This window comes from Dromiciops gliroides, chromosome 4, assembly GCF_019393635.1.
Source record: "Dromiciops gliroides isolate mDroGli1 chromosome 4, mDroGli1.pri, whole genome shotgun sequence".
In the NCBI taxonomy this organism is placed as follows: Eukaryota; Metazoa; Chordata; class Mammalia; order Microbiotheria; family Microbiotheriidae; genus Dromiciops; species Dromiciops gliroides.
This window is the reverse complement of record NC_057864.1, coordinates 455,364,755-455,390,948: the sequence shown is the minus strand read 5'-3', so window position 1 is coordinate 455,390,948 and position 26,194 is coordinate 455,364,755. Positions and strand designations below refer to the sequence as shown.

General features: G+C 43.7%; 1 protein-coding gene across 4 annotated transcripts in view; it reads left to right on the top strand.

Annotated features, from left to right (window-relative positions):
- Positions 1–26,194, top strand: part of AP2B1 (adaptor related protein complex 2 subunit beta 1) — a 128,981-nt gene that overhangs the window by 66,062 nt on the left and 36,725 nt on the right. For 3 of the 4 annotated variants that reach the window (XM_043964235.1, XM_043964234.1, XM_043964236.1), the window contains exons 14-18: positions 1,274–1,466; positions 14,788–14,829; positions 15,756–15,902; positions 17,618–17,763; positions 20,974–21,103. In XM_043964235.1, the coding sequence (XP_043820170.1) occupies positions 1,274–1,466; positions 14,788–14,829; positions 15,756–15,902; positions 17,618–17,763; positions 20,974–21,103 (658 nt within the window). The remainder of the gene's footprint in view (positions 1–1,273; positions 1,467–14,787; positions 14,830–15,755; positions 15,903–17,617; positions 17,764–20,973; positions 21,104–26,194) is intronic. The other variant, XM_043964237.1, reaches the window with a different exon arrangement.

Here is a 26,194-nt window from a genome sequence, read left to right as displayed (position 1 = left end):
GTCCTACTAGATCTTTACAAAATTTTGTCACTAAATGTGTTATTATCTGCAGTATTCTGCTTCTGAAATCTCTGTCCCTCCTCATCTCCCTGAGAGGAAGAAGATGTTTCAGTGTCTATCCTTTGGGAATGGTACTGACCATTGTATCTGATCTGACTTTTTTTTTGGTGAAACAATTGGGGTTAAGTGACTTGCCCAGAGTCACACAGCTAGTAAGTGTCAAGTGTCTGTGGTTGGATTTGAACTCAGGTACTCCTGAATCCAAGGCCAGTGCTCTATCCACTGCACCACCTAGCTGCCCCTGATCTGACTTTAACTGCCTTTTTGTTTTTCATTTGCATGATTGTAGTGTACATATTGTTTTCTTGGTTCTTTTTCACTCTGCATCAGTTGATACAAGATTAACTTCTTATGAGTCTTTGAATTCTCTTTATTTGTCTTTTCTTCTCAGTCATTTCAGTTCTTCTCTCTACAATATTTTTTCCTCTCCCGTGTACACACACATAGAATACATGCATGCACATATATGCATACATATAGTATCAGTACACATCAGTGCATATAAGCATTGTAGACTATGAGGTAGACCCAGGATTGAATTGAGGGAAGAGAGTTTCCTGGATGACACTTAGGAAATTTCAGAGGGTTTTAAAATGGTCCCTGTCACAAAAATCCATTGTTTTTCTTAAGGATATTTTCTAGGTAATGTTGTGTTGGGAAAGAGGAAGGGATCTTGGAACACCATAATTTCCAAAGAATCAAAATTGCAGGTGACCCAAAAGTAAAGAAGATAGAAATGTCTTGTTCTTTGTTTCAAAATCTGCTCCACGAGGGAACTAAAATCAAATGATGAGGGCCATGTTGTCTGGTCAGTCAGAAGTTTTTGGACACTTGTGTAGAGTCGCATCAAAGACACCAAGAAACCTTCTAGGGGATGACACAAGCAGGCAATTGAAGAAGTAGGTTTAAATTGAGAGTGTTTTTGTCTGTTTCTGCCTCTTGTGTTACTTCCTAATATAGTATATCTGTTGCCTCTTTTGGATTTTTTTTGGTGTTTTTTTTTTGTGAGGCATTTGGGGTTAAGTGACTTGCCCAGGGTCACACAGCTAGTAAGTGTCAAGGGTCTGAGGCCGGATTTGAACTCAGGTCCTCCTAAATCCAGGGCTGGTGCTCTATCCACTGTGACACCTAGCTGCCCCTCTTTTGTTTTTTAAAATTGTGTTCTAGAGGGAACTGACCTTTCCATATTCTGTTTTTCTTTCCATTATTATAGCACTGATGCTGGAGATAGTCCTGTTGGCACCACCACCACGACTAATCTGGAACAGCCTCAAGTCATCCCCTCTCAGGGTGACCTGCTGGGCGACCTGCTGAACCTTGACTTGGGCCCCCCTGTCAATGTGCCGCAGGTCTCCTCTATGCAGATGGGGGCTGTGGACCTCTTAGGAGGAGGGTTGGACAGCCTGGTGAGTACCTTTTCCTGTCTTCTTGGATGACGTGTAGACCTTGGCTGTGCTGTTCTGTGTGAGCAGGGGACATCTCCTTCTTAAGCAGCAGTAACCTAAGTAACATTTGGAAAATAGGGTGACATCCTGATCAGTGGCAGACTGCTCTTCCTTGACTTGGTTTGCTTCTGTGAGGTTATGGGGTAGATTCTCTTACCTAGCTGCAAAACAGAAAAGCACTTCGGTGTTTCAGGAATTTGTTGCTTCTAGATCTGGAATGCTGGCGCGCTCTTTCTGCAGTTAAGTTAGAGCGGAAACGGCTTGGCTACTTTCCATTTGCTTTTTTCTCCATTCTGGTCCTGCCTCCAATTGAATTAGCTTCCAGGATTCTGATCCCAAAAGGCTTATGGTGAGCAGTTTTTGTAAACAATGCCGCCTTTGGGTTGAGGCTTCAGAAGTAGCTTGGGTTGTATAGTTAAAAAGAAATGAGAAGCCTTAGGGAGGGACCTCACATTGACAGGAAGGTACAGCAATATAAAGGCTCATCAATGGCTTCCTGTCATTTGGCTGTGCACTGCCATAGACTGAAAGCAGCTCTCAGCAGCCCGACACTCGGAGCAAATCACCTTTGTTTACAAATAAGATGTTTTGTCCATTTGATTAATTTCTCAGCATTAGAAATTTAAAGGCAGATGTCACCAAAATAAATGTGTTCTTCCAGAGACCCTGTAACTAAGAGGGTGGTTCTCTGTGGCATCTAAACTGGATTCACTTCTCTCTTCCCCTGGAAGTAACAGGATGTCTTGAAGTTAATGCCAGCCCAGTGTCTGGGAGGAATAAGGAAAGAGACCTGCATGCATGGTAGTGAGACATCCTGTTGGACAGGCACTGCTTGTAAAGATTCCTCTGACCAGACTCTGGCTCCACACAAGCAATTTCATGTCTGCTTTGGGGAACTATAGTTTAACTTTCTGTATAGAATTTTAAGGGGATTCACCAGTAGCCCTCGTGAGTAATCCCATAAAAGGCAAGATTAGGCCAGCTCCACATCACAGCCTGCAGTGTAATAGCTGTAACCAAAGTCCTCCTATATTTTGCAGTCACCTTCCAGCTTTAGGAAATAGCTTTTATGAACTGTGATGATTATGATGTGATATGAGAGACATAGTTTCTGGGTAATTTAATCATTTTATTAATAGGCTGGCAGGTTATTAATAAAAGGATGGTCCATGGCCATCTCTCTCAGACCAAAGACCTGTAATGGCAGTGCCTTCGAAGAGGAGGTGTTCCTGAGGGATGCCTGATCACCTTTGATCGGTCAACTTAATTTGGAGGTAGGCTATGTTAAAATGAAGGGCTAATAATAGACCATTCCCACCTTGGGCTCACTATTCAAAGAATGCATATCCTCTTTCAAACAAATAAGTTGAATAACCCCTACCTAAACCACAAAGGTTTGTCTCCTTAGCAGGACACAATGGTAACCTTTACCTCATACCAAATTTTTATGGCCCTAGCTAGAATTTAGAAGGGTCAATCTTATCAAGATTTCTAGTGGTTTTATAGCCCTTACCAGGATCAAAGAGAGTTGACTTTATCTTTTTAAGGAGTTTGGAATGGGGAGAGTTAGGACTGAGGAAGTCAGGTCATGATATTGGTTACAAATAATCTTTTCTCACAGACCTTTCAAATGGTTAGGATAGAAGCTCCCAGAATTTCTTCAAAAGATAGAAATATGCACCAAGGAAAAGATTTTGATTGACAGTTACTCTAGCTTACATCTCATATACCACAGCTTGTTTAGTCCTTCCCCGGTTGATGGGCATCCCCTCAATTTCTAGTTCTTTATCACCACAAAGAGAACTGGTATAAATATTTTAGAATATATAGGTTCTTTTCCTTTTTCTCTGATCACCTTGAGAAACAGATCTTATAATGGTATTGCTGGGTCAAAAAGTATACACGGTCATATAACCGTTTGAGCATAATTCCAGATTGCTCTCCCTAATGATCAGATCAGTTCACAGTTCCACCAACAATGTATTAGTGTCCCAGTTTTAATTTGGATTTCTCTAATCAGTAATGATTTAGAACATTTTTTCATATGACTACATGTAACTTAGATTTCTTCATGGGAAAATTGCCTCTTCATATTCTTTGACCATTTATCAGTTGGGAATAACTCATTTTTATGAATTTGACAAAATTCTCTATTTATTTCAGATGAGACATATCCAAGAAACTGTCCATAAAAATTTTCCCCCAAATTTTCTTTCTTTCTGATCTTGACTTACATTGATTTTATGTGTAGAAAACAGTTTTAATTTAATGTAATCTGAATTATCCATTTTACATCTCATAATGCTCTCAATCTTTTATTCAAAAATTCTTCTCCTAGCCATAAGTCTTATAGGTAATATGTTCCATGTTTTCCTAATTTACTTATGATATCTCCCTTCATATCTAAGTCATATTCATTTTAACCATATCTTAGTAAATGGTATAAGATACTAGTGTATACCCAATTTCTCTCAGACTGTTATCTAGTTTTCTCAGCAGTTTTTACCAAATATAGAATTCTTATCCCAAAATTTTAAATCTTCTTATTTGTCTTTGTTTGGGGTTTTTTTTGGGGGGGGGGTGGCAATGAAGGTTAAGTGACTTTCCCAGGGTCACACAGCTAGTAAGTGTCAAGTGTCTGAGGGCAGAATTGAACTCAGATCCTCCTGAATCCAAGGCTGGTGCTTTATCCACTGGGCCACCTAGCTGCTCCCGGATGGTACACTTCTAATGAAGTGCTCTGTATCACCAACTTGACCGTTGACTTTGGCTTTTGAATAAAACTCCATACTTGGAGTGAAGGCATGTTAAGCATGCTTTCTGCAGAACATGTATTTTCATGTACAGTTGTCTCTCTCTGACATGTATGTTGGGCTATATGTGGCAGATACAAGTGGTACTTTGCTGACCTCTTTTTTTCTCTAGAATCCTTTTTCATTCAGTTTTGTATAAGAGAGTCATAATGTATATATATATATCTAATGTTCAGTTGACATTGAAAGGCTTAAATGTTATTTTATTTTTCTCCAAGGGAATAAGTCTTATATCATTGTTCATTTCTTTGGGGGGGGGGCAATGAGGGTTAAGTGACTTACCCAGGGTCACACAGCTAATAAGTGTCAGATGTCTGAGGCTGGATTTGAACTTAGGTCCTCTTGAATTCAGGGCCAGTGCTTTATCCACTGCACCACCTAGCTGCCCCCATACTATTGTTCATTTCAACAAGTATTTGACTTCCTCCTGTATGTAAGGTATAGAACTTGGTGCCATAGTGTTAGAAAGAGGAGAACCCCATGATCTCTGGCCCCACAAAGCTTTAGAGTCATTACGGGTGAGATCTCTCATACACAGTATAATGTGAAGGTGGAATAAGAAATTAGGAGGAGGATGCTCTAAAAATAAGTGCTCCTGATTTGCTTGGCTCTTTGAAAGATGGCATGGGAAGCTGGGAGAGAGAGAGAGAGAGAGAGACTGTATTGGAGTTAAAAGGATGGTTCTTTCTTTGCACCATCTCCTCCTGGAGGTGAGTTAAAAGTTGAGGAGAGCGTGGGCAGCTGAACAGGGTATTCTCACTTAGCTGGGAAGATGATGAAGATGAGTATTGTCTGGGACATTTTGAGTTTGAGGATCCAGTCGAATATCCAAGTTAATTTGTCTCGGAGATATTTTGAAATGCTGATATAGCTTAAAAGTTTTGTCAAGTAAGCATTTATCTAGCACAGATGATGGACTGGGCGCTGGAGCTACAGAGCCCAAAATAAGAAAAACGCCTACTTTCCCAGAGCTTATGCAGGGGTGGGAAAGAGAGAGATGGCCGGGCCTCACTAAATGCAGGTTTGGGGAAGAACCTCCCCTCTGTCTTTCATTCAGAGGGTTTGAATGAGTAATGAAGACCAAAGCTGGTATGATCTTGCAAGATGATGGAGAAGTCCAGGGAGTGTAGCCGGAGGGGAAGCCAAGAGATGACCGGCCTGAGAGCCAAGTTATGAGCCGTTTCTCAGGTCAGAAAGGTTCCTGTTCTGTCCTAGAAGCTACAAGAAGCCACCAGGGTTCATTGAGTCATAAGCTATACTCAAAAAGCTTATATTAATAGGTGAATTAAGACACAACAATGCATGTGAAAGTGTGATAAAGGAGGAGTGTGCTCTAAAAACCAATGGTCTTGCTGTGAGTCCCAACAGTACATGCCAGGGGTTGGCAAAGTGGACAGTCTGCTTTTGTGGTTTTCCATTTATAAAGAAAGTTCTCTTGTATTGAAAAATGTAGAAACTGTTCTTAGCTCACTGGTCCTCACACAGAAAGGCAGCCATTGGCTGGCCCTTGTCTAGATCGTCAGGGACCCACCCCTCTTCCCTAGGACCCCTTCTCTCCTTTGCCCCTTGGATCCCACTTCTCTTTGCCCTTTTGCCTTCCTTATCGGAGTCTGGGCCTCTTAAGGACAGGAAGTAGGTCCTTTGTTACTTAGAAGTTTGGGCTTTTGCATTGCCGGTCCAGCTACCAAAACCAGTCTACTTTGCTTTTGTTCCAGTATATATGCTTGCATATTTTTATATTTCTTCTTGTACACTGATGTAGGATCTAAAAAGCAAATGATGTATTATTAGCTCAGTGCCAGGCACCTAGTAGGCACCATACAGATACTTATTCCCTCTCCTCCCCTTCCCCAGATGATGGAAGGTTCTTCCTTCCCTTGGATGCTGTTTATTTTTTCTCCTTATTTTTGCCACTTGCCCCTTGGTTTCTGGGGAGAATTTCTTTTCTTTTGTTACCTGTCCCTCATTTTCCTTAGTATCTGACTTTTCCACTGCCTCTAGTCCTGTGCTAATGATATTTCTCCTTAAAAACCACTGAGATGAGGGGCAGCTAGGTGGTGCAGTGGATAGAGCACTGGCCCTGGATTCAGGAGGACCTGAGTTCAAATCCGGCCTCAGACACTTAACAATTACTAGCTGTGTGACCCTGGGCAAGTCACTTAACCCCAAATTGCCCCCCCACACACACACACACAAAGAATGGTGTAAAAACCACTGAGATGTATCCCATTTCAGATTGACTGCCTTCTTGAGTTTTGGAAAATAGCATACCCCCTCTGTCCCAGTAGGAACTAAATTAATACTGAATTTTACTACACTCCTTTATCCTGACTGCTGAAGGCATTCCCTCTCCCTTCCCTTTACTTTCTCTCTCTATTTGAGTTTTCTAAATGACACTATTTTTGTTCCCTTCAATAATAAAAGCTTAATGATTTGGCTTGGGATGTAGATCTTTTACTTTAAATGACTGATTCATTGTACTGCTGTTGGTGTATCAATTATGCTTGGTGTTAATAAAGTATCTTTTAAGAAACTGCATTTGTGCAAAAGAAAAATAATAGAAGAAACTGCATTCATTATGTGTTTGGAATTGTTGAATGTTGTCTGGAGACTAGTTGTCCTGGGTCACGAGACCTTTTTTCACAGTTGGACCTTACTCATTGCAAGTCCTTCTGGCTTGGTGCGGTATAAGAAGTGATGTGGCGTTTGGGTTCACCACCTTAATGGTGTTATTGGGAGGGGGGAGCACTGAATCTGACATCCGTGGAGTACTCCAAGGCTATAATGGAATCGCTGGCATTTGTTACCTTTATTTTCAGGCTGTCGGGAGAGGCCTTAGCCAAGTTTTCACCTTTTATTCACTAAAGAACTTGTGCAGGGGCAGCTAGGTGGCGCAGTGGATAAAACACCGGCCCTGGATTCAGGAGTACCTGAGTTCATACCCAGCCTCAGACACTTGACACTTATTAGCTGTGTGACCCTGGGCAAGTCACTTAACCCCCATTGCCTCGCCAAAAAAAAAAAAAAGAACTTGTGCATTATTGCATTTGGAATTCCTCCGAGGACTCTTTCTGTATTCCAGAAAGGGAAGGGCCTTCACTTCGGAGGAATCTGCTCAGTATGTAGGGAAATAAAACATGAAAATCCTGGCGGGGGAAGAGATGACTGTGGACCACTCAGCGTGGCTGACCCTTCCCATCGCCTGTTTCCTGTAGGATCTTGCCTTCCAGGCATTCCTTAAGTGTTGATTTTACTTCATGCCTCTCCAACCAACACTAAAAACTTCACATTAACTTTCAACAATTTATTGAGCTTTATTGTAAGGGTTTCTGTGCTATTTGGACAATTGGCCAGCTCTAAAGAGGTCCTGTTTTAATGTCAGTGTTGTGTTTGGACTTTTGGCCAGTGGGATTTGACGCTGTGAATTGCAGAGCTAGAAAAGTCGCTGTTGGTGGGACTTCTTCACTCTTGTTGCCAGGGACTAGGATGTTTGAAGCCTCCACACATTTCTTAGCCTGGAATCCAAAATCACTTAAATTCATACCAGAGGCAAATTGGGCTACTCTTATTCAATGCAGCAAATAACTTAAATTTGGGAATCTTCGCTGCCTTTTAGAAGAAAAGAGGTGAAATACACTCTGCAATCTGGGAGGAAACTGGGACCAGGCAGTGCTCATTGTGACTCTGGTGGGGTGGCGCTGTTCTGCTGGAGACTGTCACCGCCGTCCAAGCAATAGGCAGGCCCTCTTCATTTATATTGATAGCGTGCACATGGGTGTGATGCTGTGGGCTTGTGTTGGAAGATTTGTTGAGTAAACTTCCATCCCTTTTGTGATAATATTCTCTCCTAAGGAATGAGCTTGCCAGTCTGTGGGAAAAGATTCATTCAGGAAGCCCTGTCCAATGTTTATCTAGTATGTAATGACTGAGATGTGTCTAGTGGAGTTCAGTCTTTTTTTTTTTAGTGATCTACGAATAAATGAGAACAAAGATTCCACTCTGATGCAGAAGATGAAGAAGAATTAAGAAGCCTCTTGCTAGGGTAAAAGAGGAGAGTGTAAAAGCTGCCCTCAAACTTAGCATCAAAAAAACCCCCAAGATCGTGGCCAATAGAGGGAGAAGAAATGGAAGCCGTGGCAGATTTTATATTCTTGAGCTCAGAGATCACTGCAGGTGGCACCTGAAGCCATGAAATTAAGACACTTGTTCCTTGGAAGGAAAGTGATGGCAAATCTGGACAGCATCCTGAGAAGCAGGCATCACGTGGCTGACAAAGGTCCATAGAATTAAAGCTCTGGTTTTTCTCTTAGCAATGTATGTCTGTGAGAGTTGTTCTGTGAGGAAAGCTGAACACGGCTTTTGAATTGTGTTGTTGGAGAAGTCTTTTGAGAGTCACTTGGATATCAAGGAGATCAAATCAATAAATATTTAAAGAAATGAATTCAGGCTGTTTCTTGGAAGGTCAGATACTGAAGCTGAAGTGTAAATACTTTGGCCACATGATGAGAAGACATAATTCATTGGAAAAGACCCTGCTATTGGGAAAGATTGAAGACAAAAGGAGAAGGGGGTGGCACAGGATGAGATGGATAGATAGTGTCATGGAAACATCGGACAGACTTTGGGAGATAGTGGAAGATAGAAGGGTCTGGCATGCTGTTGTCCATAGGGTCATGAAGAGTTGGACATGACTGAATAACTACAACATGTTGTGGTCATGCTGTGGTCATCTGGTTTTCCTTACTGAACCAAGTTGTGTTTGAAAAGTGCTGATCAAAACACTTCTTAGCAATCACATTGGTTGTGTTTTATATCCTTTTTCAGAACCACTCGTTAGGGATTAAATAGATTATACCTTGACGGCTGAAAATACCCTGCTTTCCCTTAGGAGGCAATGACCTTCTAAAATGAGAGAAGAAATAGCAAAAAAGTCACGTGCTATAATTTAAGAACTTAAACATTTATTGTATGCACAGGATTCTGGTCTAAATGTCATTGTTTTTGGTGGGGTTGCATATATTATTTTGGTTTGGTTTTTTGCCAGGCAGTGAGGGTTAAGTGACTTGCCCAGGGTCACACAGCTAGTAAGTGTCAAGTGTCTGAAGCCAGATTTGAACTCAGGTTCTCGTGAATCCAGGGCTGGTGCTTTATCCACTGCGCCACCTAGCTGCCCCCACATATTGTTTTAAAGAAAAGTCTTTTCTGAGCCCAGGGACAATGCTTTTTTAACATGTCATATAAATTTAGGTTATACTTTGGCTTCTCATCTGCTCATCTTCAGATCCCCTGTTCAATAATGCAGCAAATCAGTGGAGGTAGGATTCTGCCCAGGAGCAGTGTCTGAGCACGAGATATAAAAAACCAAATCTGTAGTCCACAGGAGGTTTTCCAGATCCCGGATAGGAAATATACAGTACTCACCTAGCTGGGAAGATTGTGCTTTGAGGTTTCTAACCCGAATCTGTCATTATGGTAGAAGGGTTTTCTTGTGTATGTTCAGTCTGCTGATTTTCTTTAGAAAATCTGTCCTTTTCTTACTGTCCAACAGACTCAGGTCCACCGTAGCATGTGCTTTAGTCTCATGTTCTTCCTTTGTTTTCATGTTTATGAAAGTGTGAAGTTGTCCTTGGGATGCCTGATGAGCAACTTCTGTTTACTCTCTTCAGAGCCCTGTATTCTCAGGCAGGACTTAGCAGACCCCGTGTGCTCTGATTCAGGACTCACATAATGTAGCAGAGACAGCTGTGCCCTAGAAATGACCATTAACTGCACAGCTACCAGCACTCTGCAGCCATAACCCATGGAGCGCTTAATACAGATGCTGCTAGGTAGTGAGTATACCATGACCCCAATTCCAGAATGTGTAGGGGGGAGGGGGACACACAGCTGCAGCAACTGCCCATTAACCTTCATGTGTGCCCTGGACAAAGAAGGGCTGGGGAAGTTACATTATTAGCAACTGGAGTGTAGAATATGGTGTGAGCAGAGCTTGTCCCCAGGCCTTTCCTCCCACCCCCTCTGAAATTTCAGCACTTGAAAGGATTCATTGCTTATTACTTGATCTCTTTTCTGTCTTTTTTTCCTTTTATTGAGTTAGCTACCTTGACAGTGGCATTTTTTTTCTTTGTGGCAAATATGGGAAAAAGCAGCTTTGGCAATAGGGCCAATGGAAAGTGGCTGCTGCAATCAACCAAGAGGAGGGTGTCCCAGAGTAAGTTTGTTGAGTTCAGTGGTGGCTAAAGTAGCTGTTTTTATTTCCCATCTTCCTTGTCAGAAGCTGTTTGACACCAGAATTTAACTAGTAGGTGACATCCTTCATGTGAGGAAAGTGGGCAGTTTGGTTAATTAAGGAGCAGGACAGAGAGGAGTCTCTACCTTGGCTGTGTGCTGAGGTATATTTGGTCGTTTTTCATTCTGCTGACCACGACCTAGCAGAGAGCAAGCCCTCAACTTTGTTACATTAGAGCAGACAGTGACTGAGTGTAGCTGTGTCTGAATAAGCCTTTGAAAAGATAGGGATTTGGGGCGGGGGTAGTTGGAGGGGGCAGCTAGATGGTGCAGTGGATAGAGTGCTCGGCCTGGAGAGAGAGAGGGAGGGAGGGAGGGAGGGAGGGAGGGAGGGGTGGGGGAGAGAGAGACAGACAGACAGACAGACACACTCATTTTCCTGAGTCCAAACCCAGTCTCAGATTCTTGCTACCTGTGTGACCCTGGGCACATCACTTAACCCTGTTTGCCTCTGTTTCCTCATCTGTAAAATGAGTTGGAGAAGGAAATGGCAAATCACTCCAGTATCTTTGCCAAGAAAACCACAAGTGGGGTCACAAAGAGTCAGACAGGACTGAAAAAAATTACTGAACAAGGGTTGGGATGGTGGAAATGGATTTGAGATTTAAATCATTGAGTAAGCTCCCTTCACCAATGTGGATCTGCAGCAGTTAGAGAATTGCTCCAGGGATTAAATTGTGGGGGTGGCAGGGCATAATTGGAATCTGCAAGAGATGGGCATTGAGTCAAGACTTCAGGGCTTTCAAGACTCGCATTATGCTGTTCTGCTTTTCCTTTTTGGTACTGAACAGACAACAGGAAGCAGAAATGAGGGGGACAAGGATTTTTAGAATGGCAGAGGAGATAGTGGCAAGTATGAATCCTTTCTCCGACATTTAATAGCTGGGTTACCAAGGGCACTTTCTTTGACCTCTTAGAGCCTAATGTTCCTCATTTGTAAGTGGGGCTAATTATGCCTGTAATATTGACCTAACAGGTTGGTTGTGAAAAAGCCAATGAAGTAACATGTGGAAATTATTTTAAGATCTTGCAGGTGCTGTATAAATGCAAGCAGTTTATATTATTCTGCTCTGGTGCATTCTGGGCTTTGTCACCACAGGATCAAAGCTTGAGATACTAGTGGGGTTTTTACCTGCTAAGCCAAGCAAAAATAATACAATGATTAGAATTGCTCTTCAGTGACTTTGTTTTACAGTTAATATTGACAAACAGCTGAGATATTAACATAATACTCAATGGCAAAAGGACCAAAACCTTGGAAATGAAGGTTGTGTGGGCACCCTACTTCCGTGTGGCTGAGAACCACCAGGACCCAGAGAGTCTTTGCTCCTTGGTCATAAGCCTGCTTGCCCCCAAGTGTTTTCTTTTTCCTCATCCTTGAATTCTGGAGCCACACAGAATCCTGTCTCTTTCTGGGTTATGCTGCTAGCCTATGGGTGTGATGATAACATCTGGATAAAGGAGACAGAATTTTTCTGAATCCCTCGTAACTTGGTTTAGTCTTTTCTCTCTGTTCTTACTCGGCTGCCATAGAGACTCCTTTCACATAGCTGTGAAAACAATTGGAAAACCATGTCTCTTTCCAGAGATACTGATAAACAGTTGAATCTTCTTGGGTTTTAGTACTGATTTATCTTGTAAATGCTTCTGGGGACCTTAAAGGAAAATGATACTTGATTAATGCAACCCATCTATTTACCTGAAAAATGAAGACCCATTAGCAGGAATGGAATTCTTCAAGTCTGTCTCTGGAGTGAGTGGCCTGTGATTATTTGATTGTTTTCTCTACCTTAGTCATCATTGTTATAATCAACTTTGTGTTAAGTAAGACTCTTTTTCAAGCTTTCTATATGAGAGACATTTAAGACCTTCTACCATTTGGCCCTTTTAAGCCTTATTTCTTTTACTATCTCCTTCCTGTAGCCTATCCACTTCAAACAGAACTACTATTGTTTCTCTAGCCAGTCCTGAGATTGTCTTCTTCCATACCTTTTTGGGTTTACAGTGTTCCCTTTTCCTAGAATGCCCTTTTCTTTCTCCCACACCCTTTCTATTGCCCTGGTCTTTTCAGGGTTTTCTAGGCTCTGTCAGGAAGCCATGTCCACATGTAATCTTTCCTGATTCTCTAGCCAAAGCCAGTCTTTCTCTCTTTGGAATTCAATAGCACTTTATTCTGTTTCTTGTGACTTTTAACACATTTTATTTGATGTAGTTAATTTGCACATTTTCCCCCCATCTCTTACTTATACACATGGTATCCCACTCCTAATGCCTGCCGGGTACAGGGCTTTGTACATGGTAGGGACTCAGATTTTTTTTTTTTCCAACGTTGAATTGATGGAATTTCATGTTTTCCAGGAAGCCTATCTTAAATGAGGTAGATATTATTGCAGAACCTAGGAGAAAAGTGCTAAGTGAAAATCTTTTCCATTTACCCCATACCCACTATTTTTTTCCTCTTAGTTTCTTGTCATTAATGACTTGTTTGAGTGTGTGATTTAGAAGTCGTGTACTGAAAAAGGGCTTTTAAAAGTTCAGTAACTGGGATTTCTGTCTCTGTGTTTTATGTTGGGCATGCCTATTAATATAAGTTCATGGTATCTCTGGCATCCGTGGACAATAGAAGTTGGCTGTCATGGGGGAAATAGTCATCTTGCACTTATTGGTTTTAAATTCCACGTTCATTCCATCAGGTGAAGCCCTAAAGTCTCTTTTGTAAGATGCAAGGGATACACAAAGTAAATCTTCCCAGGATGGTGGTTCCCCCCACTTCCACTGGCAGAAGGCAGAGGGTGCACTGTTGTCCTATAGAGAATGTTGAGTGTCCTGTACTGCATGGAGAGAGATCTCCAGGTGTCAGGCAAGAGCCAAGGACAAGGTACTTTGATACTTCTGTGGGCCCATGATCTTGTGGATGTGGATCATTGGTCGCCCTGGCTTGGATTACAGCCCATCAGTGCCTCTGGTTCTGTGTGGGCTTCTATAACTCTTCTGTAGAGGGTCTCTCCAACACAGGAGATTTTCCCCTCTGGCCTTTGGCATTTCACACATAGAAGTGCAAGCAGCCCTTGGATTGTTCATCTTTTGTCCTTTGTTCTCACTCACCTCCTTTCTACAAGAGATGTGTAAAAATCTTGGGAGGTGGTAACCTACGTAGTAGAAAATGGTGGTTTTTTGTTTTTAAGGGGTGATGTTTAAGAAAAAGGTGGGTTTTTAGTGTTGGGGGGAGGTTTGTTTGTTTTTTGTTTTTTAGTGTGCTGTACTAGTAGAGTCATCTTGGACTTTTCTCATGGCCAGTTTTTATCATGGCTGACTCTTCTCAAGACCTTTATTGTGGCCCCTCAACTCTGAGTGGGAAGTGGGTGAAAGGCTAATTGATGGGGTCAGTCTTGAGTCCTTGAGTCCTTTCAAATTGCAGGATTTCAGAGCTGGAAGGGAACACAGAAGTCTTCTAGTGTGATCTCCTAATTTTACAGATGAGAAAAGAAAATCCTGGGAAGTGTCCCTGATTTTCCCAGGTTCACAGTCTGCTTATTTAGCAGCAAGGCCAGGACTCTAGTCCAGCTTTTCAGCTGTTTAGCTTCCTGCCAGAAGAGTCATCCCTCTTCTCAGAAGAGTTGAAAAGGAGTCAGTAGGAAGGGGAGTTGTGAAGCTGCAGGTCACAGGTGGTGTGGTTCCCTCCTGTCCCAACTCTTGTCTTTTAGTACATTTTGTTAAGCTTTAAACCCCGTTCTGTTTGTGGCTGGCTGCCGGCACAGATTTGAAAATGCCATGTTGATTTTTATTTGTGCCTCCTTTGCTAGTTTATTTATCAGCAAAAGGACTTTTCAGAAGTGTGAAGGAGCAGGTGCCACGGGGGGAGGTTGGTTTTTATTTTTTAAAAGGACGTTTAAAGCATATCAGTGCTTGGGGACAGGATTTTTTGGGCATTTGTCCAAGCGCTGCTGTGCAAAGATTGGATCTGAAGTATCCCTGAGAGATCTCAGGTCCAACTTCCTTCTAAGGGTTTTTCTTAGACGTCCTTCCTAGGACCTTATGACTTAGACCTTTGTCTAGGTTGTATTAGACAGTGTGTATTCCCCAGCTCCTCAGGAGTCCAAACTGCAAATTCTGTTCTGGCTTCTAGTACGTAGCTAAATGAACTCTACCTTTCTCTCCTCTCTCTCCTTTCTCTCTTTCAGCTTGGCAGTGACCTTGGCGGGGGCATTGGAGGAAGTCCGGCAGTAAGTGCCATCAATTTCTTTCACAGTGGGAAAATAGTGTCCCTTCCCTGTCCCAATTATATAGAACTTTTTTTTTTTTTTGTCCACTCGTTCTCTCAAAGCAGCCATTGCTGCTGTCACACCTTGTATGTGCAGACCAAGATGGCAGTGTCAGAAGAGTAGCAGAGCCAGGGAAGGTCATTTTGAGTTGTCAGGGTGGTTACATCCTCAGGGCTTGGAGTGTTGGTTTCTTCAGGAATTTCTCAGGCTTCCTGTCATTAAGAGTTAAAAGGAAATTGAAACTCCTCTCTTGGTTAGAAAACGCTCTTACACCCTGGTGTCATCTAGCATGCAATGGAGAGTGATCTGGACTCTGTGAGAGTGAGAGGTTCCCGAGAGAGTGTGTTTGAGAGAGAAAGTACCCACCTTTCTGGGGGAGGGGCCCCTAAATGTTCTTGGAAGGGGAGAACAAGACATGGCAAAAGAGATGGGCAGACCCCAGTGGGAATGGAGCCGCTGCCCCTTCCTGCACAAGCAGGCTTTTCCCCTTCCATTTGGTGATGTCCAGAGGCCTTTTGCAAAGAATCATGGAAGCTAAAATTGGAAAGGGGAAAAAAAAGAAGCCAACCTTGGGTCCCTGTGTCCTCATTCCGTACTTTTGTGCTCTCTCAAAAATAGCCTGGAGCGTGCGTTCCTGTGAAAATGCAGCCCTTTTGGGCCACAAAGCTTATTTGGTATTGAAGAGAGAGAGTGTGGATCCGTCTCCCCCAGTCGCTGGGATTGCTTTGTTTCACTGAGTGCTTCCTCATTGACTTGTCACTATGCTCAAGTGCCCGTGATGTCCATCTGCCCTTGGTGATGATTAGATATGTCCAGTTTGCACTATGACTCTCCTTCCCCCTTTCTTCTTGTCTTACGTTGTTGTGGTTTTTTTTCTCCCTCTGTAGGTGGGACAGTCCTTCATTCCATCTTCTGTGCCTGCAACTTTTGCCCCATCACCTACTCCTGCTGTGGTTAGCAGTGGACTCAACGACCTCTTTGAACTCTCCACTGGCATAGGCCTGGCGCCTGGAGGGTTTGTGGCTCCCAAAGCTGTAAGTCAAGAGAACATCCTGGTGGCACCTTCTCTCTGGACAGGGCATGGGGTCCTCGTGATTTTGGTGGTGGATCTGACTTGTGCTGTTTCTTATACGTGGGAGTTTGTTCCAAGGGGCAAGAGGAGATAGCCAGGCTCAGACTCACCAACTAGAGGCCACTGCTATTCTCACCGCATGGTCCTGAGGAGGTGAACTCGTTTCCTGTATCATACGGCATCATCCAATCTGTCCATCCTGACGTCAGTGCAGGGGAAATCTAGCGTGCTTTGTTTCTTAGTCTTTTGGTATCCTGTTTGGTAGAAGTAGACGAGGGTAACATGCTTTTCTCTGACTCTGAGAGTCATCAGTTAGGAGAACTGAGTGTCCTCAGATTTCATCTAATGCAGGAACCAGAGGGCTCGTGACTTGCCCGTGGTTGTGGACAGAGTTGATGAAAGCTCTGAGCTTCTCCCTCCCGGTTTGCTTACTCTTTTCACCATAGCATCTTCTCCTGTGCCTTTCTTACGATAACGTTTGTAACAGACTATCTTTCAGCTTTCTATCATTTGCTATTAGTGTAAAACAGATTTATTTTTTAACATAGCAGGCATATGGATTCTGTCAGACCTACCTACCACATAGAAAGCCTTTAAGGAGTGGCCTAGTTATGAACTGTGGTCTGAGGCCCAATTTAATTAACTCTGAAGAGGCTTATCACCAGTGGATGATGGTGAATGATGGGTTTGTTTACCATAAAAACCATTCATGGACTATGATGTAGCAGAATTGCTATTGACAAGGGGAGTGTTCACACTGGCAGAATTACAGGTTCTTGCTGTAATAAAGCACAAAGTTTTGTGGAATTAATAAGGACATGAAAAAAAAAAAGGCCTTGTTATTTTGGAGAAGCTCCTTTGGGGTTATAGTACTTTCAAAATCCAGGGATGTCTCACCAGGCCAGAGTTCCTAGTCTGACTGGACTTAATGTGCTTCATCATTGCCTTCTGGGGAATCGTGTATTTTATTTCTTATTGAATTGTTTGCTTATTTATCATTTCCTTCCAGAGCATCTCAGGTTGTCTTTCCCAGGACATAGATGCATTCCATAGATGCAGTCTGCTGTGGTGATGACTCTCTCTACAAAGTTGTTCTAGTATAATTTATCTGAGAGCAGGCCATCAGGTTGGCTTTGGCTAAATGAGCCTTACCCAGGGCCTTGCCTAACTCTAAACGAGTTATAAAGCCTCCCAGAAAATGGAATCTTGTCTTAGAAATTCAGCACAAAGCACGTGACACAATCAGTCTTAGATGCTGTTGTCATTCTTGGCAGGATGAATGCAATGTTTTGAATATAATAAAGCTCGGATGTCTGGTAGAAGACGGTGATGACAAACTCCTTAGAACCCCAGGACGGCCTTTTGGCAGTCACTTTCATTTACTACTAGGTTTTGAACCCAGACTGTTAACACCTGTCAGGAGCTGCCTGAAGTTCCTCATCTTTCCTTATTTCTTCTCCCTGCAGTGACCAGTTTGGTCAGGGGAAAGGGGCAGGCTTGATCATCCATCTGAGTGATTGTGGGTGAACTGTGGTGGCTGGTCAGAGCAGCCGGCACCAGAGAAAGACTTTGTTCTGCGGGGCGTTTTAGCTTCGTATTCTTCCCCAGGACATCTGGATGATAGCACATTGTCTCTCTGGCACTTCCTGGTCCAAATGGCTTTGTGCTGCCTTTCAGGTTTGGCTCCCTGCAGTGAAAGCAAAAGGCCTGGAGATTTCCGGAACATTCACTCACCGGCAGGGCCACATCTACATGGACATGAACTTCACCAATAAAGCGCTGCAACACATGACAGATTTTGCTATTCAGTTTAACAAGAACAGGTAAGAAACCTGAACCACTCAGCTTGGCCTTGGGGCCTCATGCTCAGGCAGAGAGTGGGCCATTACATCATGGGAAACCTCTCCTTTTGGTAGGCCGTAGACTCGGGAGGAGGCCCGGGTCTCGCACCGATGGCCTTTACTTTCGGCTCAGCAGCTGAATTGTGGGTGATAGCTCAGCCATCATTTGGAATCATGAAGCCAAGGCCCAGATACCGACTGCCATGAGACAGCACTCTGACTAGTCATCCTAGAGAATGCAGACTTTTAATTTCTACTTGTTTTGTTAATGCTCTTTTTTTAACATCACTCTTTTTTTTTTTTTTTTTTTGGTGAGGCAATTGGAGTTAAGTGACTTGCCCAGGGTCACACAGCTAGTAAGTGTTAAGTGTCTGAGGCCGGATTTCAACTCAGGTCCTCCTGACTCTAGGGCCAGTGCTCTATCCACTGTGCCATCTAGCTGCCCCAACATCACTTCATTTTCAGTGTCTTCTTTCCCTACATTGTCATAGAACCCTCCCTTGTGACAGATTGACACAATTAGGCAAAACAAATCAACATATTGGCCATGTCTAAAAATTCCCCTCTTATAGTCCACTACCACTGTGCAAAGGCAAAAGTATGCTTCTTCTTCAGTACTATGAAGTTGTGATTGATATCGCATTGATTAGAGTTCTGAAGGCATTCAGTGTTGCTTTCCTTTAGGTTACTAAGGTCATTGTTAAAAATCCTGTTTCTAATTGCTTTGTTCTACATCAGTTCTTAGAAGTTACCTTTGATTTTCCAAAAAATTGTATTTTTCTATACATGAGACCTTTCTCAGAGTGTATTTTTTTGTTGAAATACTGTAACCTGAACATGAGAGCAGAGTGGTTTTTGCCTTTCTCTGTATGCTCAGGGTTTTTGACATTGTTCAGTTGTTTCAGTTGTGTCTGACTCTTTTTGACCCCTTGTTGGTCACAGTGACAAACCATACTTAATAAGTGTTTGTTGATTGAACTAAAACAGTCTCCAAAGAGTGAGCTTTTGTGGGTGTCAGGAATAGCACTTTACAGTGCCTCACCATACCCCATATCTTGTTACTGAGGCCACAGGGCCCAAGGGTACCAAGATAGTTAAACACACGTTGCAGTCTGGCAGCTCTTGGCGTTAACTTTTTTTGCCCTAGCAAGAAACCCAGAAGGAAGAAATAAAAGGCCCAAGTCTAGGAGTTCTGAAGCACCAGTGGTCCCTGTTAAATTTTCATTGCTTAAGGAACTGACTGCAAGGTCCCTTCATTTCTGAACATACTCCTTCCCCTTCCCCCATATATAACAGGCTTTCCTTTGTAATAAAAAATAAAAAAAAGAAAGGGGGAGGAAATGTTTTAGATTTCACTTGTGGGATTTTTTTTTTTTGGTAATTGTGAAAGATTCAACTCTGCTTATAAAATAGGAGTAATTAACTCTTGAATCATCATATCTATTTATGTTAGCCAAGAGGCTGCATTTCTGAAATTTGGGCTTCTATCAGCAATCATTTTTATTCACTTTAAACCATTTGCAAATGTTTTCACCTTCCGGAATATTTTTTTGAATTAGCACATTGGAAACCATGAATGTGTCTGGCTGGCTTGTACTTTCTTCTGCCCTGTACAATGAGCTGTCCAGGAAATTTCTCCTGAAGGTACAGTCTGTTTCAGAACAGTAGTATGTTGCAGGCAGAAGATATGTTCTAATGAAAGAGACACTGCTTTGATGGCTCAGGGCAAGCTTCTGATTTCTGTTGGTCCTGGCTTTGGAATCACAGAGCAGATAGATTGCCTTTTGGCCTAGTGAGTCATCAGGGAGAGTTTCCTATCCCCAGCTTAAAAATGCCTATTTCAGGGGCAGCTAGGTGGCGCAGTGGATAAAGCACCGACTCTGGATTCAGGAGGACCTGAGTTCAAATCCGGATTCACACACTTGACACTTACTAGCTGTGTGACCCTGGGCAAGTCACTTAACCCTCATTGCCCTTGGGACACCCCCCCCCCCCCAAAAAAAAAAGCCTATTTCAGTGTCCTTGACAAGGAAAAAAGATGCATCCAGTTGAGGGATAGATTTCTATATAAATTACTTAGTTCCTTATCTTAGCAAAGTGTTTGCATACTTACCTTTGTTTCTAAAAGTAATTGAAACATGAACATGGATGGGCCCCTAGGTGGCACAGCATGCACCAGGTACTGGACTTAGGTTAGAAAAATCAGAGTTCAAATCCATCCTCAGGTACTTACCTAGCTGTGTGATCCGGGGCAAATTGCTTAACTAAATATCTGTGCCTCAGTTTCCTTATCTGTGCAATGGTGGTGGTGAGGAAAAAGTGAGATAGTATTTTCAAGCAGTTTGCAAACTTTAACATCATATAAAAGTGCTGTGATGATAATGTCTTCATTGGGTAAAACAGAAAACATACATCAAGTTGCCCGTTTTGTTCTTTCTGCTAGCTTTCCTGATCTGCCTTTGCGAAATCCTTTTTATTCATGGCTGTTCTTTAGACTAAGGGATTTGGTTTTTGGTTTTGTTTTCTTTTTGTTAACATCATTTTTCTTTGTCATTTTCTTCCCGCCTTCTACACCATCCTATCTTCACCCAAGAAAACTAGCAGAACGGTGTGTGCTGCCAGCTATAGATGCGACTGGCCAAATTTAGCTTTAGTTGCCTCTTAGTCATTTAGAATAACCAAGGTAATCAACTCCATTTTGTTTAGGTTTGCTGTTTCTCCTTGAGTCAGTGGATAATCTGTGAGAGGGAGTAGGAATGAAAGTCAGATTTGCAAATGCATGAGTCTGTCCTCTGGATGTGTGTGATGCTGTGACCCACAAAACCATCCCTCTCTTGTTGTGAAGGAATTAATCGTCCTTCTCCCTCTTGCCAAGATGGTGGAGGAGTCACGGGATAAATAGCTTAAGAGTGCAATAGGAGGACTGTGGAAAAGCAGTTCGTCCGTGAAGCAGCTGGAGGAGGGGTGAGGGGGGATAGGGAAGTGGTCCTTGTAAGGAGAAGCTGTGATGTTTGCTGGGAACATCCAGCTCTGCCTGGAAGAACAGGAGCCCACGCTGTTACTTTGCCAGGTAGAACTTAGACTGATCGGCTCCTCCTGTCAGTCCTCTCGTTTTCCAGCCTCAGAGCCCCAGCCATGCTGCTGGCTAAGTCCTCGCTATCTTAAATCTCCTCTTTTTCCCTTCTCTCTTAGCTTTGGGGTCATCCCTAGCACTCCTTTGGCCATCCATACTCCACTGATGCCAAACCAGAGCATTGATGTGTCCCTTCCCCTCAATACCTTGGGTCCAGTTATGAAGATGGAGCCTCTCAATAACCTACAGGTAAGAAAGCCTTCCTGCCCAAGCAGGAGGTGACAGTTGCCCCATTGGTTTCCATCTCATGGATCTATATGTGTCTGCCATTGGCAGCAGAAGGACCTCCGGACAACTGATGTTGTCTAGATCCTGATACAGTGTCGGAAATAGGCCTGTGTGCTTGTGGGGCTCTTCATTCAAGTGCCGGGGCCCTTGTTTGTGTCCTGGGTTCTCACTGTGGTATGACTGGAAGGAAACTGAGGCACCGAAGAAGGGAATTCTTGACTGTTCTCGGCAGTAGAAGTGGGGGATCTTCTAACGGATTCTCATTTCACATCATTCCTATTCATGCTGTCTTTATTCCAGGCAATCTGGGCACCTTGCCCTCGCCCAGTCTGGTTCTCTGGCTCTTGCCTGGTTGTCTACTTTCTCCTTGTCTTTGCCTGTTGAAATCTTTCCTCAAAGATTTGCTCCCGGGCACCCTTCAGGAAGCCTTCCTGGCCAGCTCGCTGTTCCTTCCCAGCTGACGGCGTTCTCCTCCCCCGATTCACCTCGGTCACGCTCTGCTTCGTGATGGCCGTGAGTGGGCGAGGTGATGTGGACCCTCCTGGTTGAGCAGAGGCTGTTGTAGTTCTTTCCCCAGAACAATCTCTGTCATATATTAAGCGTTTAATGACTGAATGTTTGAACGGAATTGAAACGAGTTGAATCCAGTGCCCACTAGTGGTCATTAGAACTGTTGGTGGAGAAGATACCTTGGGTGAGAAGTGAGGGGGTGAGAGTTGGCAGCATTAAGCTTAACAGGCAGCTCTTAAAGGCAGCCGACTGCTCCGAGGGCCTCATTCCCTCGCAGATCAGAAATATAACCTTCAAATCTGGTGACATTTGCACAGTTTTTAATCAAGGATTTTGCCTGCACATTTTTTAGGTGTGTTTGATATCTGGAGGTTTGCTAGGCCAGGCCGAGAAAAGCTTGTGGGCTTGCATGTCAGTGATTTCTCTGGCTAGGAAGTACTTTGGGCCAAGTTTAGAACAGATTATATGACATTTTAATGATTTTACAAAAGGAGTGGTGGTGGTGATGGGAGAGGGTTTTGTTTGTTTGTTTTTTAGGGCAATGAGGGTTAAGTGACTTGCCCAGCATCACACAGCTAGTAAGTGTGTCAAGTGTCTGAGGTCGGATTTGAACTCAGGTCCTCCTGAATCCAGGGCTGGTGCTTTATCCACTGCGCCACCTAGCTGCTCCTGTGGGAGAGGTTTTTTGAGGATAAATTCTGGGGAAAGGCTGCATGCCACTATGCAGATGAGCAGGGAAGCCTCCAGGAAATGTTTTCCCAAATGGAAAGGAACTCTTCTCTGGGGATTGCAGAAGCTCTTGGTTTCCTCGCCGGCTTCTCCCAGTGCAGCTTCATCATGCAGCTGTTGAGATGCCGCTTGCAGTCCTGGGCTGGGTCTAGTGAAGTCTGTGAGGCCTTGCTGCCGGAGGGAGAGCGTGCCTCACCCTGCCTTGTGTCTAAGAAACATTTGTTGTATTTTTAATCTGATGTAGGACTTTTGGAGAGAACTAAAGGCCTTGGAAGGGTAGTTCCCTGTTTGTTCTAAGCCTGCCTTACTCAGGTTTCTCATCCAGGATCTCTTCTTCTGTCCTCTGACCCAGCTTCAGACGTCTTCCCTCCCCCTCCCCCTCCCCCCCCCCCCCCCCCCCCCCCCCCCCCCGCATATTGTCTCTTTTCTCTTCATCTTCCCTTACTGACTCTCCACTTTTTAATGGTGATACAGCTCAAATGTGGCTTAGTTAAGATCTTAATATTCTACCCACCGCTTATAGTAAAAAGTTATGAACAACATGTTTGGGTTTCTCCCTGCTGTCAGGGAGCATACACTTTAACGGGGCACACAACATGCAGACAAACAACAAACAAGCTACGCACAGGATAAATGGGAGGTACTCAAGCAAGGGAAGGTGCCAGCATTAAGAGAATCAGGAAAGGCTTCTTGGAGAGGAGAGGGTAAGGAATCCAGAAGGGAGAGGATTCCAGGATTCTAGGCATGAGTGACAGCCAGTGGAAGTGCCCAGAGTCAGAAGATGGAACAGCAAAGAAGTCAGTATCCCTGATTTACGGAGTACATGGTGTGGATAGGAGAGGGTGGATGGGGTGAGAAGGAAGGGAGATTATGAAGTCTTTGAATGCCAAAGGGGATTTTCTGTTTGGTCTTGGAAGTGATAGAGAGAAATGAGTATGTATGGTGATGTGGTCAGACTTGGCAGCTGAGTAGAGGATAAACTAGAGTAGGCTAATATCTGAGGCAGAGAGAGCAACCAGCAGGACCAGATGGGGGCCGCCACTGGAGTGATGGCAGGGTCAGAGAAGGGGGCATCAGCAAGCCTTGGCAACAGCTTGGATATGAGAGAGTAAGGGATCCAGGGTGACTCTGGGGTTGTGAGCCTGAGGGACAGAGGACAGGGATACTGTCACCAGGAATAGGAGAGGAGTTAAATGATGAGGTCAGAAACCAGACTGCTGAAAGTTAAGAAGAGAGTAGGAATAAAGAAAGGAGAGGCACAGATTGTAGACATCCTTCTCAGTGGATAAATACAGAAATGGAAAGATACAAGCAGTCTTCACATCTGTGTATGTTGTTCTCAGGGGGTCTCCGTGCCCTTCCAGATCTCTCTCCCACTCTATGTCTCCATGGCTCTCTATTAACTGGCTCCTCTTTTGTCTGTTTTACTCTTGTCTCTGCTTGTCACTTTGGTTTGTCTCCCTTGATTTATGACTGGCTCCCTCCATGTTGCCTCAACTCTACCTCACCCTCTCTCAAATTACTTTTAATTTGTTCATAGGTAAAAAGGCATTGAAATGGAGCCATAGATAAGCAACCTGCCTTTGTTCCTGAGAATTTGCTGTGGAAGGACTGGCCTCTTGGTCTGTTTTTCACAGTAAATTGAAGATGATGGACTATTCTGGAGTAATAAGTGGTAGCAGTGGCCATGGCCACAGGCCAACAAGTGTTCCTAAGGCCGTGCCTCCAGGAGCCCATAATCCTTGCCCTCCCAACTCCTCCTAAGCTTCCCTGCTGCCTGCCCTACCTCAGGCTGCAAACAGTGACTTGGATAGAAGTCAGTCCTGCCTGTATTATCCTCCATGGGAGGAGGTAGTAGCAGATTCTTCATCCCACTGCTGAGAGGGATGTGTAATTTTGTCTTCTCAACTTCAAATTTGTTTTCCCACAGAAAGCAAAACAAAAACAAAAAAACATGGTTGCACATGGTGGCTCAGGTCTTTTAAGTACATGAGTAGTCTTAAAATATTTTATGGGTTAACTTGACATATTTATTTATTTATTTGTTTGTTTTTTTGCGGGGCAATGAGGGTTAAATGACTTGCCCAGGGTCACACAGCTAGTGTCAAGTGTCTGAGGCTGGATTTGAACTCAGGTCCTCCTGAATCCAAGGCTGATGCTTTATCCACTGTGCCACCTAGCTGCCCCAACTTGACATTATTCTAATGGGAAAGTATATTCCCAGTTTTCAAACAATTTAAAATAACTTTCTGAACTTTTTGCATAAGTTGGGAGCTGGGTTATAATGAGATTTTATCTGTAGCAATTTATATGAATCTGGCATGTGGATGAAATGAATTGGTTGCCTGTTTTATAGGCCGAAGGACTGTGTCACTAAGCTCTAGGCCCAAGTTTGGCCACTAACTTGTGCGACTGAGCAAATCTTATGTTCTCTCAGAGCCTCTGTTTCCTCATCTATGGGTGAAACGTCAGCTCTGCCCTTTTCAGAGCGGTGGAGAGGATGGGATGAGGTAATGGGTGTGAACACTAAGCTGCTGTGTGATTGTGAGCCAGGCACTGATGCTCTTCTTCTGCCCAGTGTGCCAAGTCCAGTGACTTGGGCCTTTGCTCTGAGCCCTGATTCCCACAACGCTGTGCGTGCTTGGAGTCACCATGATTACCACAAAGTTTCCCATCCTGCAAAATGATTTTTCTGACTTCAATGTGGATAAACAGGAGGACCAGAAAAGTGAGATGCAGGGCAAGTTAGCCAGTGTGTGTGGCACTCTGAGGTCCGCTGGAAAGTCAGGAGTGTTTGTGAACTTAGAGGGGCCAAGTGAGATACATTCAACTTTCACTTGCCTTAAAGGAAGGCCTCTGCCTAGTTGCCAACACAGTGTGGCAGTGAGAAATTGGGGAGCAGCTTCTTGTTGGATCCACCATCCTTCCCGATGAGCAAGGATACCATCTGAAGAGACTGACAGGGAGTCCTTAGGAGAGCTGCCATAGTTTGTTACTGGAGTCAAACAGTCCTTTCCATCCCCATTCACAGGGCCCACTCACCCCTTCACTAACGACCTTGGGGCCATAGCAGTTTGGCTGTCTCTCTCTCACCGAGGGAGTCACCGGTTTGACTTGAGATAGTGTGAGTCATGATAGTAGTTTGGTTCAGGTTGGGGGAAAAAAGCACGATTACTCTGCAGATGGAATTGGCTGTTACTCTGATGAGAGCCATTTCTTACGAGGTCCTTCAGCGCGGGATCCTAAAGGAATTCTCCAGTCCACACCTGTTCCATCCTCTGGAAAGCTTAATCACACACTTTCTCAAGCCTGGATTTGGAAATAGTCAACAAGCATGCACCGTGTAATTTCTTGGAGACAAGAAGAGCGATCAGGACCAAGGAGAGCAGGACAGATTCTCTTCTCTAAAAATCTAATGAGGCGAGTTATGGGACAAGTGCCTTGGGAGCTTTACTCGTCTTTAAAAAACAATAACAAGGGGTGGCTAGGTGGCGCAGTGGATAAAGCACTGGCTCTGGATTCAGGAGTGCCTGAGTTCAAATCCGGCCTCAGACACTTGACACTTACTAGCAGTGTGACCCTGGGCAAGTCACTTAACCCCCATTGCCCTGCAAAAAACCCCCCAAAAAACCAAAAAAACAAACCAATAACAAGAAGCTGGTGCCTTTTGGTTTTGCTATTATATTTATTTCTGATGCGATCTCTGTCCACAACACCACCCCTCCCTGAACCATCCCCAGTAAGAAAAATTCAAAAGGAATAAGGAAAGAAAACAGTTCAAAACCTGGTTTACTTTCCTATGGATCTGCAAAC